We start from the raw sequence: 19,797 nt of genomic DNA, 5'->3' as shown, positions 1-19,797 counted from the left end.
TTGTTTTTAAAATCTGGGAAACACAGAGAAACAAAGAAAAATAATCACCTGTGGTCCCATCACCAAATACAACTACTCTTTAACATTGTGGCACATTACCTATTAGCAACTCCTTTCTCACATAATGTTGACTTTGAGAAAGATAATCATCATTTAAATCTAGTTATTTACACAAAATTCCCATAGAAAATTTAGTAAGTTATTGACTTGATATAATTAATAACATATTTTCTCAGAAGTAGTGAAGATCAAGGATGCAACATGATTACAGCCACTGTACATTTAAGTGAGACCTAAAAAGAAAAAAGTCATAGGAATCATAGAAGAAAGCAATCATGTCATCTTGCAGTTCCCATAGCAGCCGAAAACATATTTTTCACAATCAGAAATTTGGGAAAGCCCAAGACAGATATGAATATCCACACCCATAAGCATCTGATGGGCAAAACCTCAGACAGGGAGCCTAGGGCTTAAGGAAGAGAAAAATATCTGACAAGCAAAATCAGATTAAACAATCGCACGTAATCCCGGTGATAAAGAATAAGACATTTAAAGAAACCAATGTGAACTGTGAAGACAGCATACTGATGCATTCAATTTTTAAGTAGCACATGTGACTGGGTACTTCGGGGTAGAAATGATTATTACATTAACAAAGGGCTGAAAAAATAGATGTCCATCAATAAGGGGATGATTATATAAACTATGACATGCTCATATAATACTATAAAACAATTGAAAATAACAAAGATTTGTTCATCCAACATAGGAGGACATAAATATGTAAAGCAAATATTAACAGACTTGAAGGGAGAAATAGACAGCAATACAGTAGTAGTAGGGGACTTCAATACCCATTTTCAACAATAGATAGATGATCCAGATCGAAAATCAGTAAGGAAACTTTCGACCTCAAACTACACATTAGACCAGATTGACTCAACAGACAGTGACAGAACATTTCACCCAAAAGCAATAGACTATATACATTCTTCTCCAGTGGACATGGGACATTCTCCAGGATAGATCATATGTTAGGCCACAAACAAGTCATAATACATTTTTTAAAAATGAAATCATATCAAGTATCTTTTCTGACCACACTGATATGAGAAATCAGTTACAAGAAAACTAGGTAATTCACAAATATGTGGAGATTAAACAGCATGTCACTAAACAACAAACGGGTCAAAGAATAAATAAAAAAGTAAATCATAAAATATCCTGAGACAAATGAAAATGAAAAAAACCTATGAGATCCTAGCAGAGGCAGTTTTAAGAGGGAAGTTCATAGCAATCAATACCTCCATTAAGAAAACAGGGGTACCTGGGTGCTCAGTCAATTAAGCACAGAATTCTTGATTTGGGCTCAGGTCATGACCTCACAGGTTCCTGAGATTGAGCCCCAAGTCTGGCTCTGTGCAGACAAAGCGAAGCCTGCTTAGGATTCTCTCTTTCTTCTCTCTCCCTCTCTCTCTCTGCCCTCCCCTGCCACTTGCGTGCATGCACATGTGCTCTCTCTCTCTTTCTCTTAAAATAAATAAACTTAAAGGGGTGCCTGGGTGACCCAGTTGGTTAAGTGTCTGATTCTTGATTTCAGCCCAGGTCATGATCTCACAGTTCGTGAGTTTGAGCCCCGAGTTGGACTCCGCACTGACAGTGTGGAGCCTGCTCAGGATTCTCTCTCTCTTCCTCTCTCTCTCTGCCCATCCCTTACTTTCACATACTCTCTCTCAAAATAAACTTAAAAAAAATTAGATAGTATCAATACTAGTAATTCCCTTCTGCCAAGTTTGATAAAAATAAAGATTGTGTTGAGCTTTTCCTACACAGTGTGATAGGATTAATTGGGGAGCCCAGAAGGCATACTTGGGAGATACTACACTCATACCTCAAGATTTGTTTTTGTTTGTTTTATTTTGTTTTACTGAACTAATCAGTAAGCTTTTGACTGGAAAAGGGAAGCTAAGTATGCCTAAGTAAGGAAAGAAATATCAGGAAACATTAAGGAGGAAAGGTTAAAAAGTATATTTCAGACATTTTGCAGAAATTTATGTATAAGGTTATCCCTACTCTATCTTATTTAATTTTATTAAATCAACATTATTTATACTTTTAGAGTTGGAATTAATTTTTTTGGAGAGAACAATTGCATCAGGGGGGCAGGAGGGCTATGGTACACTATATCCTAATAGGAAATAAAGACTGAAGAAATACCTGAAGTCTTTATTTAAACATGTTCCCTCCAAGTCCGGGAGAGGCAAAAGGATGACAAAAAGGCTGAAATCAGTAAAAATGCATTTTGACATTAAAATTTTGTACAAAGCTGGCCTTATTTACTTTCAACTAATGACAGGAATGTTAACATACATTGATTTTACTTTTTCATAGTATTGAGTTGTCCATGACAAAAGACAAAGGTTCTTTGTTTACATTATAAAGATTTTTTCCTGCTATGCTGTGCCTTTTATTCCCATGATGTATTCATTCCATAACTGGAAGCCTGTTTCTCCCACTCCCTTTCACCCATTTTGCCCAACTCTCTTCTCACATCCCCTCTGGCAACCATCAGTTTGCTCTCTGTATTTATAGGTCTGATTCTGCTTTTTGTTTCTTTATTCATTTCCTTTCCTTATAGAGCCCACATATGAGTGAAATCATATAGTGCTTGTCTTTTTCAGTCTGACTTATTTCTGAGTTAGCATAATACCCTCTAGGTCTGTCCATGCTGTTGCAAATGGCATGATCTCATCCTTTTTTATGGCTGAAAAACATTCCATTACACCACACACACACACACACACACACACACACACACCTCTTTATCCATTCCTTTATTGAAGGACACTAAGTTGCTTCCATATCTTGACTGAGTTATAAAGATTTTTAACATTAAAGATTTGCTTATAAGGGAACTGCAGTTATGAATCAATGAATATCCCAGATCCCCTAACTCAGGCCACCCACTAAGTGAGTTTTCTTTTTTTTTTTTTTAAGTTTCTTTATTTTGAGCCTCAAAAAATTAAAAATAGATCTACCCTATGACCCAGCAATAGCACTGCTAGGAATTTACCCAAGGGATACAGGAGTGCTGATGCATGGGTGCACTTGTACCCCAATGTTTATAGCAGCACTCTCAACAATAGCCAAATTATGGAGATAGCCTAAATGTCCATCAACTAATGAATGGATAAAGAAATTGTGGTTTATATACACAATGGAATACTATGTGGCAATGAGAAAGAATGAAATATGGCCCTTTGTAGCAACGTGGATGGAACTGGAGAGTGTTATGCTAAGTGAAATAAGTCAAACAGAGAAAGACAGACACCATATATTTTCACTCTTATGTGGATCCTGAGAAATTTAACAGGAGACCATGGGGGAGGGGAAGGCAAAAAAAGAAAAAAAAAAGGTTAGAGAGAGGGGGCGAAAACATAAGAGACTTTTAAAAACTGAGAACAAACTGAGGGTTGATGATGGGTGGGAGGGTGGGGAGGGTAGGTGATGGGTATTGAGGAGGGCACCTGTTGGGATGAACACTGGGTGTTCTATGGAAACCAATTTGACAATAAATTTCATATTTAAAAAAAGAGAGAGAGAGAGACAGAGAGCATGAGTCAGAGAGGGGCAGAGAGAGAGAGGGAGATAGAGAGAATCCCAAGCAGGCTCCATGCTGTCAGCGCAAAGCCTGATGGGGGGCTCGAACTCACGAAATGTGAGATCATGACTTGAGCCGAAGTCGGATGCTTAACTGACTGAGCCACCCAGGTGCCCCTAAATGAGTTTCCTAATAATACACTGTTGCTTTGAAAAGTCCATGAAATGGAAGCCATCAAGCATATACTCTTATCAAGTTAGTTTTAATACCTGAGTTTTAATACCTGAGGTCCAAGTTAGTTTTAATACTTTTTTCAAAAAACTACCTCCCCTAACAAATATTACTTTATCCATACCAGTCACTGTACAATGGACTGTTAAATCCACTGCAGAAATCTGAACTGATTGCATATTCCATCATCCATCACACAAAATGTATCACCCAGATGGCTCTTCAATGAAAGACAGGTGCCCCAGGTGTCATCAGCCAGCCTCCAGCTGACCGCCCCTTGAGGGTCTGCCTCACCTTCAGGGAGCTGCCTTTTGCCCAAAGGCTTGCCCTCCCTCGTGTGGCTACACCCACAGATTGAAATAAATGGGATAAAAGGCCCAGCCCTTTGGTGCAATGTGGCACAGCCGTGACGCGTCCCCTTTTCTCCCTGTAGGGTTGGCTGAGGCTCCATCAGGGCTACACAGTGACTCTGCTTCTCCATCTGCCCAAGCCTGTTTCTTCCCCCTCCCTTCCCGATAGTGATCCCAACAAGTACCCTGCATGCCAAAGCTCCATCTCAGTGTTTGCTTCCAGAGAACCCAACCAAGTTGTTTAGGTGCCAAGACTGATCACAGAGAGCTTGCAAGAAGATGGCTCACTTGTCACCTGGCTGGTAATGAGGACGTCTGTTTCTTAGTCTAGGAGTTAAGGTGGCCTGGTGAAGTCCCGGCTCAGCAAAATCTCCTTCTAAACTTCATCTTGTTATTGCTCACGCTAGCTGGAAAGTTGGCTTTGGCCTTTTGGACAGACTTCCTGGGCTAGCAAAAGGACTTTCCAAAGGACTGGTTCTCCATCTTTGGAGTGAACCAAATGTGGTTCACCCAAATTTGAACCCAACACACTTTAATATTTTATAAAAAGCATTATTTATTTATTTATTTTTTAGTTGATCGTAGGCTTTTGGTTTGTTTTGCTTTTATTTATTTATGTTACTGTGTACGCATTTACCCCTGGAAGCAATTTAGCAGGAAAATGATATCTGTCTTATTGCATTTAACTCACAGTATATGGCTGAAGAAAGAAGCCATCTTATTTTAGTGTTCCATAGATGACTTACCAAGGAGTTTTGAAATGAATAAAATTAAAACCATCACTCAACAGACCCAAATAATGGTCACTGTTCCTCACACAAGCCCACAAATTCAAAATTATCTCCTGGCTTTGACCATCCTTCCTTCAGCAAGAGCACACAGCCAAAACCAAAAGTTGGGACCCAGTTTAAAGTATTTGAAAAGATTATTCAACATCAAAGGGCCCAAACCTTGAAATCCATAATATCTCCCAAATTAACTGTGGTACAAGATTGAGGTAAGAAAGAATCCTTTTTGCTCCCTGAAAATGAGACCAAGGAAATAGTCTTCCTGAAAATGAGAGCCAGTATAGTGAGATGAATAGTGGCCCCCCCCAAAATGATACATTCAGATCCTGATCCCCAGTCCCTGTGAATGTGGCCTAATTTGGGGAAAGGGTTTTTGCAGATGTAATTAAGTTAAGGATTGCGAGATGAGATCTTCCTGGCTTTAGGGCTCACCTAGAAGAGAAAGGGATTGTCCTAGAAGAGACAGGAGAGAGAGATTTGAGAATGGAGGTGAAGGCCATGTGAAGACTGAGGCAGAGAACTGATGTGTCCACAAGCCAAGGAACACCAAGAATTGCCAGCCATCAGCAGAAGCTAGGAAGAGAGGCATGGAGTGGATCCTCCTCCAGAGCCTCCAGAAGGAACCACCCCAGCTGACGTCTTATTGAGGACCTCTGGCCTCCAGAACTGTGAGAGAATAAATTTTCACTGCTTTAAGACACTCAGTTTGTGGTGATTTGTTACAGCAGCCACAGGAAACTAACACAGATGGTGAACAGCTACTTACTCTGACGGTGCCACGGGCTCCCCAGGGAGTGAGCTGAGCTTTGATTTGGGGAAGAGCCAAGTGTACTTTGAAGACCCTGTGTATTTATGTAGCAGGGGTCATTGAGGATATCCACTCGACACGTGTGCTTCATCAATGAGGCATCTCGTTGGCACTGCCCTCCTCTCTCCTGTGCGTTACCTGTAGTGATTAGTTAATGATCAATGGATCACGTTTTTACTTTGTAAACAACACGTAAAATTGTGTTTGAGTCTAGAATTGATAGGAAGGGAAAAGCCACCCTCGTCCTATACAGATTTGAATACTGACCTCTAGATTTGACCTGTAAAAACAAGATAAGCACCAGGCTTTGAAGGAAAGCACCATCTCTTTGGCCTCCCAGGCCTTCCCTCCCCATCCCTCTGCTGACCCACTGCTTCAACACCAGACAGGAAACAAATCAGGAAGACCCAGGAGAGGAACAGCCAGAGAAAAAAGGGAGCCAGCTGTCTAGCAAACAGCACAAACCGCACACAACACTGCTCAAGGCCGCAGTCCAGGAACCAAGAAAACACACGTGCCATACAGAACTTGAATATCTATTATTTAAACTGCTTTTCAAAATAAGATAAAAAGAGAGAGGGAGGCAAACCACAAAACACTCTTAAATACAGAGAAGAAACTAAGTGTTGCTGGAGGAGAGGTGGGTGTGGGGAGGGGCTAAATGGGGGCTGGGCATTGAGAAGGGCACTTGTTGGGATGAGCACCGGGTGTTGTATGTAAGTGAAGAATCACTGGTTCTACTCCTGAAATCATTATTACACTATATGTTAACTAGCTTGGATTTACATAAAATTTAAAAAATAAAAAATAAATAAGTAAATAAACTGCTTTTCAAAAAACTCATCACATAATTAGTAAGAATGGAAAGTCTGTCTCTCCCTATGCCCAAAGTTTTGTTTTGCCAAGCTCAGCCTTGAACCAACTGTTGACATTTATTCTGGCACTTAATGGAAAGAAGAACTCCCCCCTCAGGATATCTCCTTTTTCCCTCTTACTCTGTCCCCTCCTCTTCCATTCTATTCCATATACTGTGGCCAAAATGATCTTTTTACAACTGAAAACCTGATAATATTTTTCAGTGGTTTAAAAACCCCTTACCTGCTTCCCATTGCTCTTTGGATACAGATCAAACTCTCCAACAAGCCCCAAGCCCTGGTCCTGGCTACCCAGCTTCCCGTGCACCCCCGTGCTCCTCAGTCACACTGACCATCCTGGAGGCTAATCTCCACCTTAAGGCCATCTTCTTTGATTGACATGCTTTTCCCTCACCATTCTCCATCACCCTCACCCTTCAGGTACCAGTTTAAACATCTCTTTCTCAACAGAGCTTTCTCTGACCTTCTCAGACTAGATTAAGTCTCTCTGCTTTCCTAGAAGTTTGTTCTTCACCTTTGAAGGCCATACCACAAGAGCAAATAATTCTATTATGTCATTTTGTTTAATACCTGTACTACATCTAGACTGCATGTTCCATGAAGACAGAGATCCTACCTCCTAACACATGCTTGCCACATATGACAAAAAATAGTTACTGAATGGATGGATATTAGCACCATATTTCAGTACCTGGTGCATGAAGTATTTTGTACCATCCAGATGGTTCTGTCTTCAGAAAGCCAGGATAGAATATTTTTGTTTTTCCATTTAAACAGGTACATTTATATTTTTGGCCAAATGTGCTACATGATCACCACCAGGCTGATCTGAAGTGGTGACACTGACATTCCATTGTCTTACCATAAAACATCAGTTTTTCTATTGTTTCAGTCGTTAAACTCCTGGATGTGGTTCAGAAAGGACCAACTTTATACTGGATTTCACATCATGATGAGCAGTGCTATAATTTTTATAACATAAAATATGGAAACCCAAGGGCACACCAAACAGGGGAAGCCCAGTCAGAGGGCTACAGGCTTACTACCTACTCCTCCTTTCCTCCTGGCCTGTCTGCCAGCTGTTACACATCACCGTGTCCCCTGTCATACCCCTGAGGGAAGAGTGAGATTTCTAAAGAAGGAGGGGTGGTCAGGGCACCTCGTTTCTTTGTTGCATTGTGCAACATATGGCAGTGTCCATTTGCTTGGTTAAGTGGATTTATGAATTATGTTATCTAGTTTAAACTTACGTCCATAAATGGACAAGTGGCTAAAAGATCACCACAAATATCAAATATTGAAGGTCATTCTTTTACTCTTATTACAAACTCCTTCTTGGCTGTATTATGAGCTTATAAACAAGAATGATCTAATTAGATAGGAACTTGGCCTCCCAAAAGTTAAAATTATCAGGATTTGAAATGTGGACATACGTCTATTTTCTTTATCAGTAAATGTGCTAAATGTATATTGGACCCTGAGATATTATCTAATGATAGTATTCAGCCACTGTAATTATCAAGGCATTTAAAAAATGTTTATTGTCATTAACTCTAACTTTGAAATTTTCTATTTTCATGTGTGTGTTAAATTTTTTTAAATTTTTATTTATTTTTTGACGGAGGGAGAGCAAGCAGGGGAGGGGCAGAGAGAGAGGGAGACAGAAATTCAACCAGGCTCTATGCTATCAGTGCAGAGCCTAGTGCAGGGCTCAAACTCATGAACTTTAAGATCATCAACTGAGCCAAAGTCAAGAATCAGATGCTGAACTGACTGAGCCACTCAGGCACCCCTTGTGTATGTTTTATTATACATGCATAACATATTAGCATATGTGTATATAACTTATACATGATTGGTTTATCATTTATTTAGGAGTGCCTGCTTATAAAAATGTACTGAAAGCAGACTATGATCAAAGTGTTGTGGGGCACCTGGGTGGCTCATTTGGTTAAGCAACCAATCTTGGTTCAGGTCATGATCTCACAGTCCGTGAGTTCGAGCCCTGTGTCAGGCTCTGTACTGACAGCTCAGAGCCTGGAGCCTGCTTCAGAGTCTGTGTGAGCAGGAGCTCTGTCTGCCTTTCCCCCACTCATTCTCTCTCTCTCCCTCTCTCTAAAAAATAAATAAACATTAAAGAAAAACTGTGGTAAGAGGTCTGCTTCAAAATCAACATGGACCTGAGTTCAAATACTTGTGATACTTCTTACTGTTTGTATGGTTTGGGGTAAGTTATTTACCTTCCCTAAGCGTCAGTTTTCGTATCTGTAATATGGGGATGCCTAGCTTAAAACACGGTTGTGAGGACTAAATGAAAGAATGTGGGTGAGACACTTACTGAGAATGGTGCCTGCCTCATAGGGATGTAGTAGGGATTCAATAAATAGTTAATATCTGCTCAGTTACATGTGTTCATTGATGCTGGGGCTCTGCACATGGTACTTCTCTCCTGCTGCAATATCCTCCCTCCCCTTTCTGTACCTAACTCCTATTTGTCCTTTAAGATTCCATCTCTTTCAAGAAGCCTCCACCTTAGAGGCACATAGGTGGCTCAGTTGGTTAAGCATCTGACTCTTGTTTTTGGCTCAGTTCATGATCTCGTGGTTTGTGAGTTTGAGTCCTGTGTCAGGCTCTGCGCTGACAGTGCAGAGCCTGCTGAGATTCTCTCTCTTCCTCTCTCTCTGCTCACCCCCTGTGCTCATGTGCACAGGCTCTCTCTCTCTCTCCCTCTCAAAAATAAATAAACAAAAACATTAAAAACAAAAGTAGGGGCACCTGGGTGGCTCAGTCAGTTAAGAATCAGACTTTGGCTCAGGTCACGATCTCACGATTCATGGGTTCAAGCCCCACATCGGGTTCTGTGCTGACAGCTCAGAGCCTGGAGCCTGCTTCAGATTCTGTGTCTCCCTCTCTTGCTGCCCCTCTCCCACTCACACTCTGTCTCTCTCTCCCTCTCTGCCTGTCTCTCTCTCAAAACTATATAAACATTAAGAAAATTTTAAAAAAAGAAAAAGAAGAAGAAGCCTCCCCCTTAGACCTTCCCTCCCCCAGGCCAGGTCAAGTGCCACTCCATACTATAGGTGTCTGTTTACTTGTCTGTCTGTCTTCCCCTTGAAACTTCAAATTCCTTGAGTGCTTAAGGAGGGACTAGAACCCATTTATCTGTTGTATCCTCTGCATCTTCAACGACTGGTATGAAGTAGGTGCTCATGTTTGTCAGCTGAACAAACAGATAATGAATGTCCACTTGGTCTTCCTTTCTCAGCATATTTGACCCACATTCTGAGTCAACCTTTAGCACAAGGCACTGACTCGTCTGCCCCTCAAAGAGTATGGCATGAGCCGACCACATCAGGTTTACCATCCCATAGGATTACACAAAAGCATCAATGTCTAAATCCAGTCTCTCTTGAAAACAACCATTCCTCTTTTTTTTTTCAAATGCACTATTTCATTTAACTCAGCAATGTTGCCTTAAATTAAAAGAAATTATATATATATTATATTATATTATATTATATTATATTATATTATATTATATTTCAGTCTATACCCAAGTTTAAAATCTTTCTTGGCTAAAGTGTGTGGTTGATGAGAGCTTAACCACACATGACAACCATTATGCATTCCAAACTTTCTTTTTGCCAAGTATTACTCTGAGAACCTATCCAAGCTGCCTAAGAGAAGATTTGTGGCAAAAAATAAATACATACTATACACAGGGTATACACTGTAAGTACCAAAGTTTTTTAAGTACAGGCCCTTAGGGTTTGTGGTAATTTAATGTCTTTTTGATTAAAAATATCAATATTTCCATTTGAACTTGGAGGTCTGGGAAACATTATTCTGTTTTACTAATTAATTTTCTCCATAAGGAATTTAATATTAAGGAATGGTATCTTTTATAAGTCTGGTGATAAATATAATTAACTCCTTGAACAACCAGAAGCCTATTGCAGTATTTATAATATACTGGAATTCAAGTTTTAAATCAGTATTTGAACAAATAAATGTCCTGGGAGGAAAAAGCCAAACCTTACTGAAAATATTTGCATAGGTGTTTCTCAAATGATTATGTCTAAAACTCTAGGAAAAGCCATAAAAATTATGCATTTGCTATTCTGGCAACTGCTATTAAATTGCTCACTGGTCAAGAATTTCAGATCAGTTTTTATTTTTATTATTTTTAGAGAGAGAGTGTGATCAGGGGAGAGGGGTGGGGGGGCGAGGGGGGGGGGAATCCCCAAGCAGGCTCCACACTCAGCACAGAACCCGACACAGGGCTCAATTCCTTGACCCTGGGATTATGACCTTAGCTGAAGTCGAGGGTCAGATGCTCAACTTACTGAGCCACCCAGGCGTCCCTCAGATCAGTTTTTCAACATATGCCCAAGTAGTCACAGGCAGGCCTCAAGATAGGAACATCTGATTTCTGGGTATCTGTGGATGAACGGACAGTGTAGTACTAAAGTCCTTCCTACCACAATAGGAGGAGCCTTAATTGTTGTGGCCTGTGGAGCAAGGGTCAAGTCCTTCAATCCTTCCTAGCATTCTGGGTCCCTGATGGAACTTAGAACCTGCTTTCCTTTTTTTTGTTTGTTTAAGTTTTTAATGCTTGTTTGTTTTTGAGAGAGAGAGAGAGAGAGAGAGACATAGCGTGTGAGCAGGGGAGGGGCCAAGAGAGAGGGAGACACAGAATCCGAAGCAGGCTCCAGGGTCTGAGCTGTCAGCACAGAGCCTGACGCTGGGCTCAAACTCACAAATTGCGAGATCGTGACCTGAGCCAAAGTCAGCCACTTAACCAACTGAGTCTCCCAAGCGCCCTGGAACCTGCTTTCCTAAGGAAATAAGGTTATAGCTCCATGATTTTCAGGGGAAGAAAGTATGCAGTTGGAGGACTTTTTCGAAACCACAAACACCATCTCTCACCAGCCCAAGATCTTTAAAGGTTCCCAGCTATGAGCTGTTACCTTAGGGCCACCACAAGGAAGGCAGCTCTGTACTGGTTCCAGGCTATCCCACAGTCAGAGTGCAACTGAAGAACAGGCACTTGCTATAGAATTTTCTATTGGTGTGTTTGTCATCACAAAATATACATTTAAGCTTCAGCACAGACAAACCAGAACAGTAGAACGTGGTGTACTTATCTAGGAGATAGCCATCATGGCTAAAATTAATTCTGGAATTAATTCTAGAAAAATATATTCCAGACTCCAAATAAAGGTTTATGAAAAAAGTCTGTTCATAAGTTTGGATTTGCTTATATTGGCTTAGGGCATATAGAAACCATGAAAGAATAAGGGGTTACATCGTTTGTTGGTTTAAAGGAGAAATAAAACCAAGGTAAACAGAAACAATAAACTGGATTCTATGACAAGGTTACACTTACAAAAAGAAATGTCTTAAATAAGATTGAAACAATACCTCTATATCTATTAATTCCTTTATAAATGTTCCTCAGGATTCTATCCTATGTCCAAGACTCATCTATCTCGCCCCCGTACTCTCTCTGTGCAATGATCTGGGAAGTGGTCCTGGCACATTCCAGAAAAACCAGGAATGCTGGTTCCCACTCATACTGTTTTTTCTCTCTCTCCCTCTCTCTCCCCTCCTTTCCCATTTCCTTCTCTGTGCCTGGATAATTCCCATTCATCTCTCAGGTCCTGGTTTGGTTGTTTTGTTGTAGAGGTAAGTTTAGGGAGACGCCCTAGAGCCCCTCAGATTAAAAAAAAAATTACGTTTATTCTTGGGAGAGAGAGACAGAGGGTGAGGAGGGGAGGTGCAGAGAGAGAGGGAGACATAGAATCCAAAGCAGGCTCCAGGGTCTGAGCTGTCATCACAGAGCCCAACACATGGCTCGAACCCACAAACCGCAAGATCATGACCTGAGCTGCAAGTCAGATGCTTAACCTACTGTGCAACCTAGACACCCATAGGGCCCCTCAGATTAAGTTAGGTTTCCCTGGTATTTGTTCCCATAACATCTTGGGCTTTGGAACATCCATCCATTTGTAAGCATTTGATTTAGGTGTGTCTTCCTTGTTAAACTACAGATGATATGAGTACCAGTTGTGATTCCATCCCTGCCACCTAGCACAGCGCCAGACTCTAAAGAGGTCCTTGTAGTCACAGAGTGATGTGTTGAATAAATGAAGAATATAGAATGAGATCAAAGAGCATGTGGAGATATTTCCAAGTGAGCCTCAGCACAGGTACAAAATGATTATAATATTACAGGGCACATGTGGTAGGTTCCTGACTTTTAAACCCGTAGGTTAGGGATTTCCAAATACGGAAAAGGAGGGAAGGTGGGAGGAATACAGATCTTAGGGAGCACAGTTGTAAAAACACATTTTTACTTACCATTAATTTGTTGTAGTCACATTACTAAAAGTTAGGTTAAAATTCTAAGTAACTTTAAAGAATGGCAAGGAATTTTAATGTCTATCAAAAAGAACCATATTTTTTACACAATGGACTACTACGTGGCAATGAGAAAGAATGAAATATGGCCCTTTGTAGCAACGTGGATGGAACTGGAGAGTGTGATGCCAAGTGAAATAAGCCATACAGAGAAAGACAGATAACCATATGTTTTCACTCTTATGTGGATCCTGAGAAACTTAACAGAAACCCATGGGGGAGGCGAAGGAAAAAAAATGAGGTTAGAGTGGGAGAGAGCCAAAGCATAAGAGACTGTTAAAAACTGAGAACAAACTGAGGGTTGATGGGGGGAGGTGGGAGGGAGGGAAGGGTAGGTGATGGGCATTGAAGAGGGCATCTTTTGGGATGAGCACTGGGTGTTGTATGGAAACCAATTTAACAATAAATTTCATATATTAAAAAAAATTTTTTTAAAAGGAACCATATTTTTTAAATAATTAACAATACTGTCTTAGTTCACTACTCCTACTATTTTTGCATGGTAGAGGAAGGTAGTACCTAATCACAGCTGTACCTAAAACAATAAATCCTCATGTATCCCCTGTGTATAAGAAATAATAAAATGAATAGATTACATTGGCATAATTCCATAAGAAGTATGCAAGTATCCTTGGAGGTGACTACCTTGTAGGTGGCAAGTTCCTGCTAATTTGAGTCCCTAAGTGTGGTTATCCAACTTTATCCCCACAGTATTATTTATATCATCCAGTTATCCACTCCTCTAATGCTGCAAAACTTTGTTCCCAAAGAAATAAGTACTTTCAGCAATTTATAAGTATTAAATGACTAACTAGCAGCAAAATTTTATGAAAACATACTTCCAGTCTGAGAGTTGATGTTCTACATTTGCATTGTGGAAAAGTTGTGCCCCACATCAATTATCGCATCCAGTAATAAGACACTGAATGCCCTGGGAAACGTGGGGTAGTTGGCCCCTAACTGGGACTCTCACCTTTCAGATTTCTTTTTGTTTTCGATGCCAAGCAGACAAAAAAGGTTTTACCTTAATCCTAATGGACTTGACAAGCATCAATTTTCACATTAGCTTAATGTCTGATCTTCTTTGAAGTGGAGCTGTCTTGAGTTTTAAGCAGAGAAAACACCTTTTCAGCGAGACTTTTAATGATGTTAAAGCAATCAAAGACCTCAAGAGGTAGAATGACAGTGTGTTCAAGCACACAAGAGTGAGGGGAAACCATGAGTCTCCCAAGTGACACACATGCGGCATTCTGGGCCTCTCAGAACGTGGGATGCAGCTGAAGCATTATACACCTGACTTTCCCATGAAGTATTTCAGAGCGAAGGCCACACACAACCATATGACTTACAAGGAACAACAAGAGTGGCAGATGGGGAAGGACAATTGTACCTACCTATTGCCCTGCTTTGTTCTAAACAGTTCTCGTACACACTGCTGCACTTGGAGTTTCCAGGCTGCACGAACAACAAATTGTGAGACATTTACAAACATGGTATACATTCATAAACTTGCCAAAAAAACAAACAAAACACTAATAACAGTCCTGGAAGAATACAGCAGACAGCTCCACTTTCTGACATAGTTAGTGTCTGACAGGTAACAAAAGGAAGGTGAGATTTTGCATGGGGAACATAGACTCCTAAGATAGCGCACTGTGCAGGGGCTGCAGAGGTGGGTCTGAGGCAGGGGTGGTTGTAAAGGCTGCTGATATAAGGCCCGCATCCTGAGCATCACTGCTTTTGTTAGGGAGGTCCTATTCCAGTACTCAATCCAAGTCTCAGCCAGAAACTGTGAAAGTGTGATTTCCAGGACACTTGTATAAACTCTCAGTATTTAGCAAGCCTCTATCTAACAGTGCATTGGCATATTGGAGCCCTACTCTAATGAGGTTTGTGCCAGGCTCACTTTCCATCCTTAAAAATGTCATCCATCAATTAATATATATATATATATATATATATATATATATATATATTGCATTAATATACATATATAGATAGATATAGATATATATAGATATACACAATTCAATAATGGAATGGGATCACTGATGCCTTTGAGAAGGGCAACATCTATCCTTTAGAAAGATTAATCCAGCAGTACCATGCAGAAGGGTTTGAGAGAATGAAACTGGAAACAAGGAAGGGGCTTTCAGAATCATCTGGGCACATGAAGGCCAGAACTTAGAAAGGTACAAGAGGAATGTAAGAGGTTGGGTAAATTCCATCAAAAGATTTCATGGTAGAATCTTCAGTCTTGAAGACTAAGCTGACATGGAGTCCAAAGTGTGAGATAAACAAAAGACTGCAGATTAATGAAACAGCAGCAGTGTCATTAATTAAACATGAGTAAGTCACTAGAGGAATCTGGTTTGGAGTCAAGGAGAAAATGCTGAATTCAATCTTACATAAACAAGTAATGTAATGCTTATGGCATTACAGCTGGAGAGATAAGTAATGGCTGAAGACAGAGAAGCTGGAAGACTGTGTATACAGGTGGCATGCCAGAGGAGAAACCAAGGGCAAGGCCAAGGGCAGAGCAAGGGTGGTAAAGGGTAGGGGGCTGGGGTTTGAAGGGGAGGGGGTAGAAGAAAATAAAATATAAAAAGAAAAGATGTAACTTACTTTGAAACAGCTCTATAAGATGACAGGGCAAATTTAGTAGAATGATAATTGTAGAATCTAGGTTGTGTATATGAGTGGTCACTGTATAATTCTTTCAACTTTTCTGTGTGTTTGAAAACATTCATAATAAAATGTTGGAAGACATGAAAATGAGAAAAAAGAAGTAACTAGAGATGGGGGTTGAGAATGACACAATAGAACTGCTTCAGAAGCTAACAGAAGTTCTAAAATTAAGGGAGAGGCAGCCAATGGGTATCAAATTCTGTAGACAGACTCAGAACATTGAAGAAGAAAATTGATTTAGCAATGAAACCATCGGTGACCAAAAAACCATTGGTGACCATTGTAAAAGTAATTTCTATCAAGTTGTCAAGCAGAATTCAGATCTTAGAAGTATAGTGTTGATGTAAAAACTGGGATGGAGATGATGGTTTCTAGAAGTTTGTGGGTAAAAGGAGGTGAGACATTGTAAGTTGGTTGGAGGAATCCAAATTCATTTGCAGACAGAAGATACTGGTAGACGAAGAGAAAATAAAGATTGAGACAGGGGTTGATAGACAGACAGAACAAGGGCAGAGAGTTGGAAGGTGGGGATGGGATCAGGAGCTCAGGGGAAGGATGGCTGTGAAGGCAGTCGCTAAGGACGAGAAGCAAGGAGAATACAGGAAGACGTGGAGACGAGGAAAGGTGAAGTTGAATGTAACATGTTGGACTGCCCTCATCTTCCCAGTGAAAGGAGATGTGAAGTCATCCACTTAGGCAGCGAGGAAGGGGGTGGATTTGGAGTAAAAATGGTCCAGTGCAGGCTCCGACAGTGATTCATTCTCTGGCTCAGTACTGAGGAAGGCACTTTCTCTAAACTAGCATTTGGAAACTCAAATTAAACTCTCTAGTGACAAGGACAGAATCACATTGCTAAGTTCCGGTAACCATAAAGCATTACTTACCAGATAGCACAATTTTTCACACCGTATGGGGCAGTAAGCCATCTGTTCTGTGGCTTGGACTTTGATGCGCACATCTGAAACACCACCTGCAGGTGGCTGCTTCCCTGGGATTTCATTGTAATACTCATGATCTTCTCTCTCCACAGCAGGACCATCAAGAGGCACCTCCTCACTGTAAGGGAAAAAAGAATCCCCAAGAGACTGGGTGGGAATTCAAATGCTGTAGGGGAGGCAGAGGGATCAGAACCATGCAAATCATCCTGAAAAATGCTGCATTCATGTTTTAAAATTATAGCTGTGCTTAAGTGATGTCAAATATCTGGATGGAAGCAACCAGATGGTTGTTTAGCTTTCCACAGACAATTAAAGTGGGGCAAGCCAATGGAAAGTGCCAAGGGTGATGCTTTTGTGTCTCCTCCCAGTGATTAAGAGAAACACACACACACACACACACACACATACACACACACACACACTCCTTGAATGTAAGTCATCTATGTCAGCAGGATACAAAATTAAAGTTTTCCTGAGTATCTTCAGCATGTTTGGATTGTACCATTTTGGAAATGTTTTGCTCAAAAAAAAATTAGATATTGGGCAGGGGGCCTGGCCCAGTTTGTGAAACTAAGATGAAAAAAATAAGAGAGTTATGGCCAGCCATCTCGTCTGCACAAATCTGGAGAAGTATATGGGATTCATAAAGAAATATTAGAACCATATGTGCAAGTGGGTAGATTTATGTAAACATGCATTGTTTTAAAAACCGAAACAGGGCAAAACAAAAACAAAAACAAAAACAAAACAAACAACTTTTCTTCCAAATTGGAATTAGTAGCTTTCTTATGAAAAAGAATAAATCAAGTCCTTTGGGATTGAACTGATTCTACTGACAAGCCACACAGTTTTGTCGGGTTCGTTACCTGTCAACAAAGTGATAGAACTAGGATGTAAGTGTTATCCTGGGAAAAATTCAACCTCAAGGCTTCCTAGTAACCCCCTCTCCTTTGCTACCCCAGACCACCTTAAAAAGGGAGATCTCCAAACCCAACGTTTGTTAATACACAAAGTAACTAACCTGGGGGGGGGGGTGCATTTAAAAGTACCCAAGACTTTTGTCTCTTGGGTATGAATTCTGCTCACTGTACTCTACACTGCTAGAGGCTGTCAGGCCTGAAGGGCTCAGCTTTCCTTGTAGACTTTCTGCGCCTCAGATAGAACAACCAGATCCTTGGGTCACATCACCTGCCAGCCCTGCCACAGTTTAACTGGAACTCATCTATTTACATTGCAAACTAGCAAACTAACAGCGATTCCTGCTATAGACATTTGATTCCTACTGTTTGCCTCTTCATTTCTGATTTTTTTTAATTTTATTTAAAAAAAATTTTTTTTAATTTTTTTAAAATTTATTTTTGAGAGAGAGAGAGAGAGAGAGAGAGAAAGCATGAGCAGGGGAGGGGCAGAGAGAGACACAGAATCTGAAGCACGCTCCAGGCTCTGAGTTGTCAGCACAGAGCCCAACGCGGGGCTTGAATTCATGAACTGCAAGATCGGGTCCTGAGCCAAAGTAGGCCGCTTAACTGACTGAGCCACCCAGAAACCTCTTGATATATTTTTTCTAGTGGTATGCATGGGATCTGGGATTGAAACAATTCTGAGACATTTGGTATCTGTTATTTTATGATACTACTTAATTCATAACTCTGTATGATATCAGAGAAACAGGGAAGACCCCTTCTTGGAGTGTCTCCTTTAATTTTGATACAAAGCAAGAGGAAATATCTGGACAAATACAAGAGAAAGAAAAATAGAAAATGTCATTATTAGTTTGTACTGAAACTGCCTATTTGTAAGAAAAAATTTACTAATTTCATTAGTCAGTTTGAAAATGCCATATTAATTTGAAAATACAGCAAAATAAATATAACAAGTCAAATAATTATAGAACTCTTGGCTGACCTTTCACAAGAAGTATTCAAAGAAGGATTTTTCAAATACTGTTTAAACCGGAGTTCAAAAGCCTGCCCTATGGTGCTGATGACATCTTGGGCCATTCCGCTGCGGCATTCCAATATGTGGCAGGCTGCAAGTGGACGAACAAAAAGAAACTGTAATAAATTTTCAACAAGAAAAGGTTATAATAAAAATATTTCCAGAACATGAACTGGTACTTGAATAAAAGGGAGTAGGTTTATAAGCTCTCTTCAGCTCTGAAATGGCAGAAAAGAATACCTCATATTTCATTTGCATCAAAGAGAAAAAAACCATTCATAGTTTACATTTAAATATCTCAAACACTGACAGATTTTGGTCTCAAGACAGGTTTTTGGGGGCCCCCATTTTTATAAAACCAGACTGATCCTAACCAATAACGTGACTCACGTTCAATGTTAGCTCTAGAATTCAATACCAGAGATGCTGAGGGCAGCAATCTGACAGGAAGGCTTGTGGTTGTGCTGTTGTCTTTGCAAAAATATAACTTTCCAAACCTTCTCTCCTCACTCAAAGTAGGGGATGAGCTGCTGGCAAAAACAGGAGCTTTATAATACCCCTTTGCCCTGTTATTGCCATTTTTAAAATTTTTTTAACATTCATTTATTTTTGAGGTGGGGGAAGGGGCAAAGAGAGAGGGAGACATAGAATCCAAAACAGGCTCCAGGCTCTGAGCTGTCAGCACAGAGCCCGAGGCAGGGCTCGAACTCATCAACCGCGAGATCATGACCTGAGCCAAAGTTGGACACGGCCGACTGAGTCACCCAGGAGCCCCATGTCATTGCTATTATAAAGCAGTGATGGTATGGTAACCCCTGTCTTCACAACCCTACTAAAGAACTATCTCCATTAAGCATTAAAAACAAGATTTTGTGACAATGGCATGACCAGAAGATGTTACAATTTTTTATTAGATACTTTCTCTGAGAAGCTGGTACTGGGAAGAGGAAGATTTTCACAAGTAATTTAAAGAGATAAATTATGGAGGGGGCAGCTGACAGAATATCACAAATGAGCAAATCTGCTGCTGCTGCTGCTGCTGCTGCTGCTGCTGCTGCTGCTGCTACATAAAATCAGGAGCTTATGTGGAGAGACTATAAATTCACCTCCCACCATATGGAGTATCATTCTTGCTTCGATGAGAGTCTGGGGTCTTG

General features: G+C 40.5%; 1 protein-coding gene across 1 annotated transcript in view; it reads right to left on the bottom strand.

Annotated features, from left to right (window-relative positions):
• The window catches only part of SHC4 (SHC adaptor protein 4), a 129,530-nt gene that overhangs the window by 11,883 nt on the left and 97,850 nt on the right, over window positions 1-19,797 (bottom strand). Inside the window, exons 7-10 of the mRNA XM_060618596.3 lie at window positions 18,608-18,731; window positions 16,649-16,820; window positions 14,471-14,531; window positions 5,737-5,916 (exon numbers count right to left, since the gene is read on the bottom strand). Of these exons, the coding sequence (XP_060474579.1) occupies window positions 5,737-5,916; window positions 14,471-14,531; window positions 16,649-16,820; window positions 18,608-18,731 (537 nt within the window). The remainder of the gene's footprint in view (window positions 1-5,736; window positions 5,917-14,470; window positions 14,532-16,648; window positions 16,821-18,607; window positions 18,732-19,797) is intronic.

Source organism: Panthera onca, chromosome B3 (assembly GCF_046562875.1).
Source record: "Panthera onca isolate mPanOnc1 chromosome B3, mPanOnc1 haplotype 2, whole genome shotgun sequence".
NCBI lineage: Eukaryota > Metazoa > Chordata > Mammalia > Carnivora > Felidae > Panthera > Panthera onca.
This window is presented reverse-complemented; position numbering and strand designations above follow the sequence as displayed.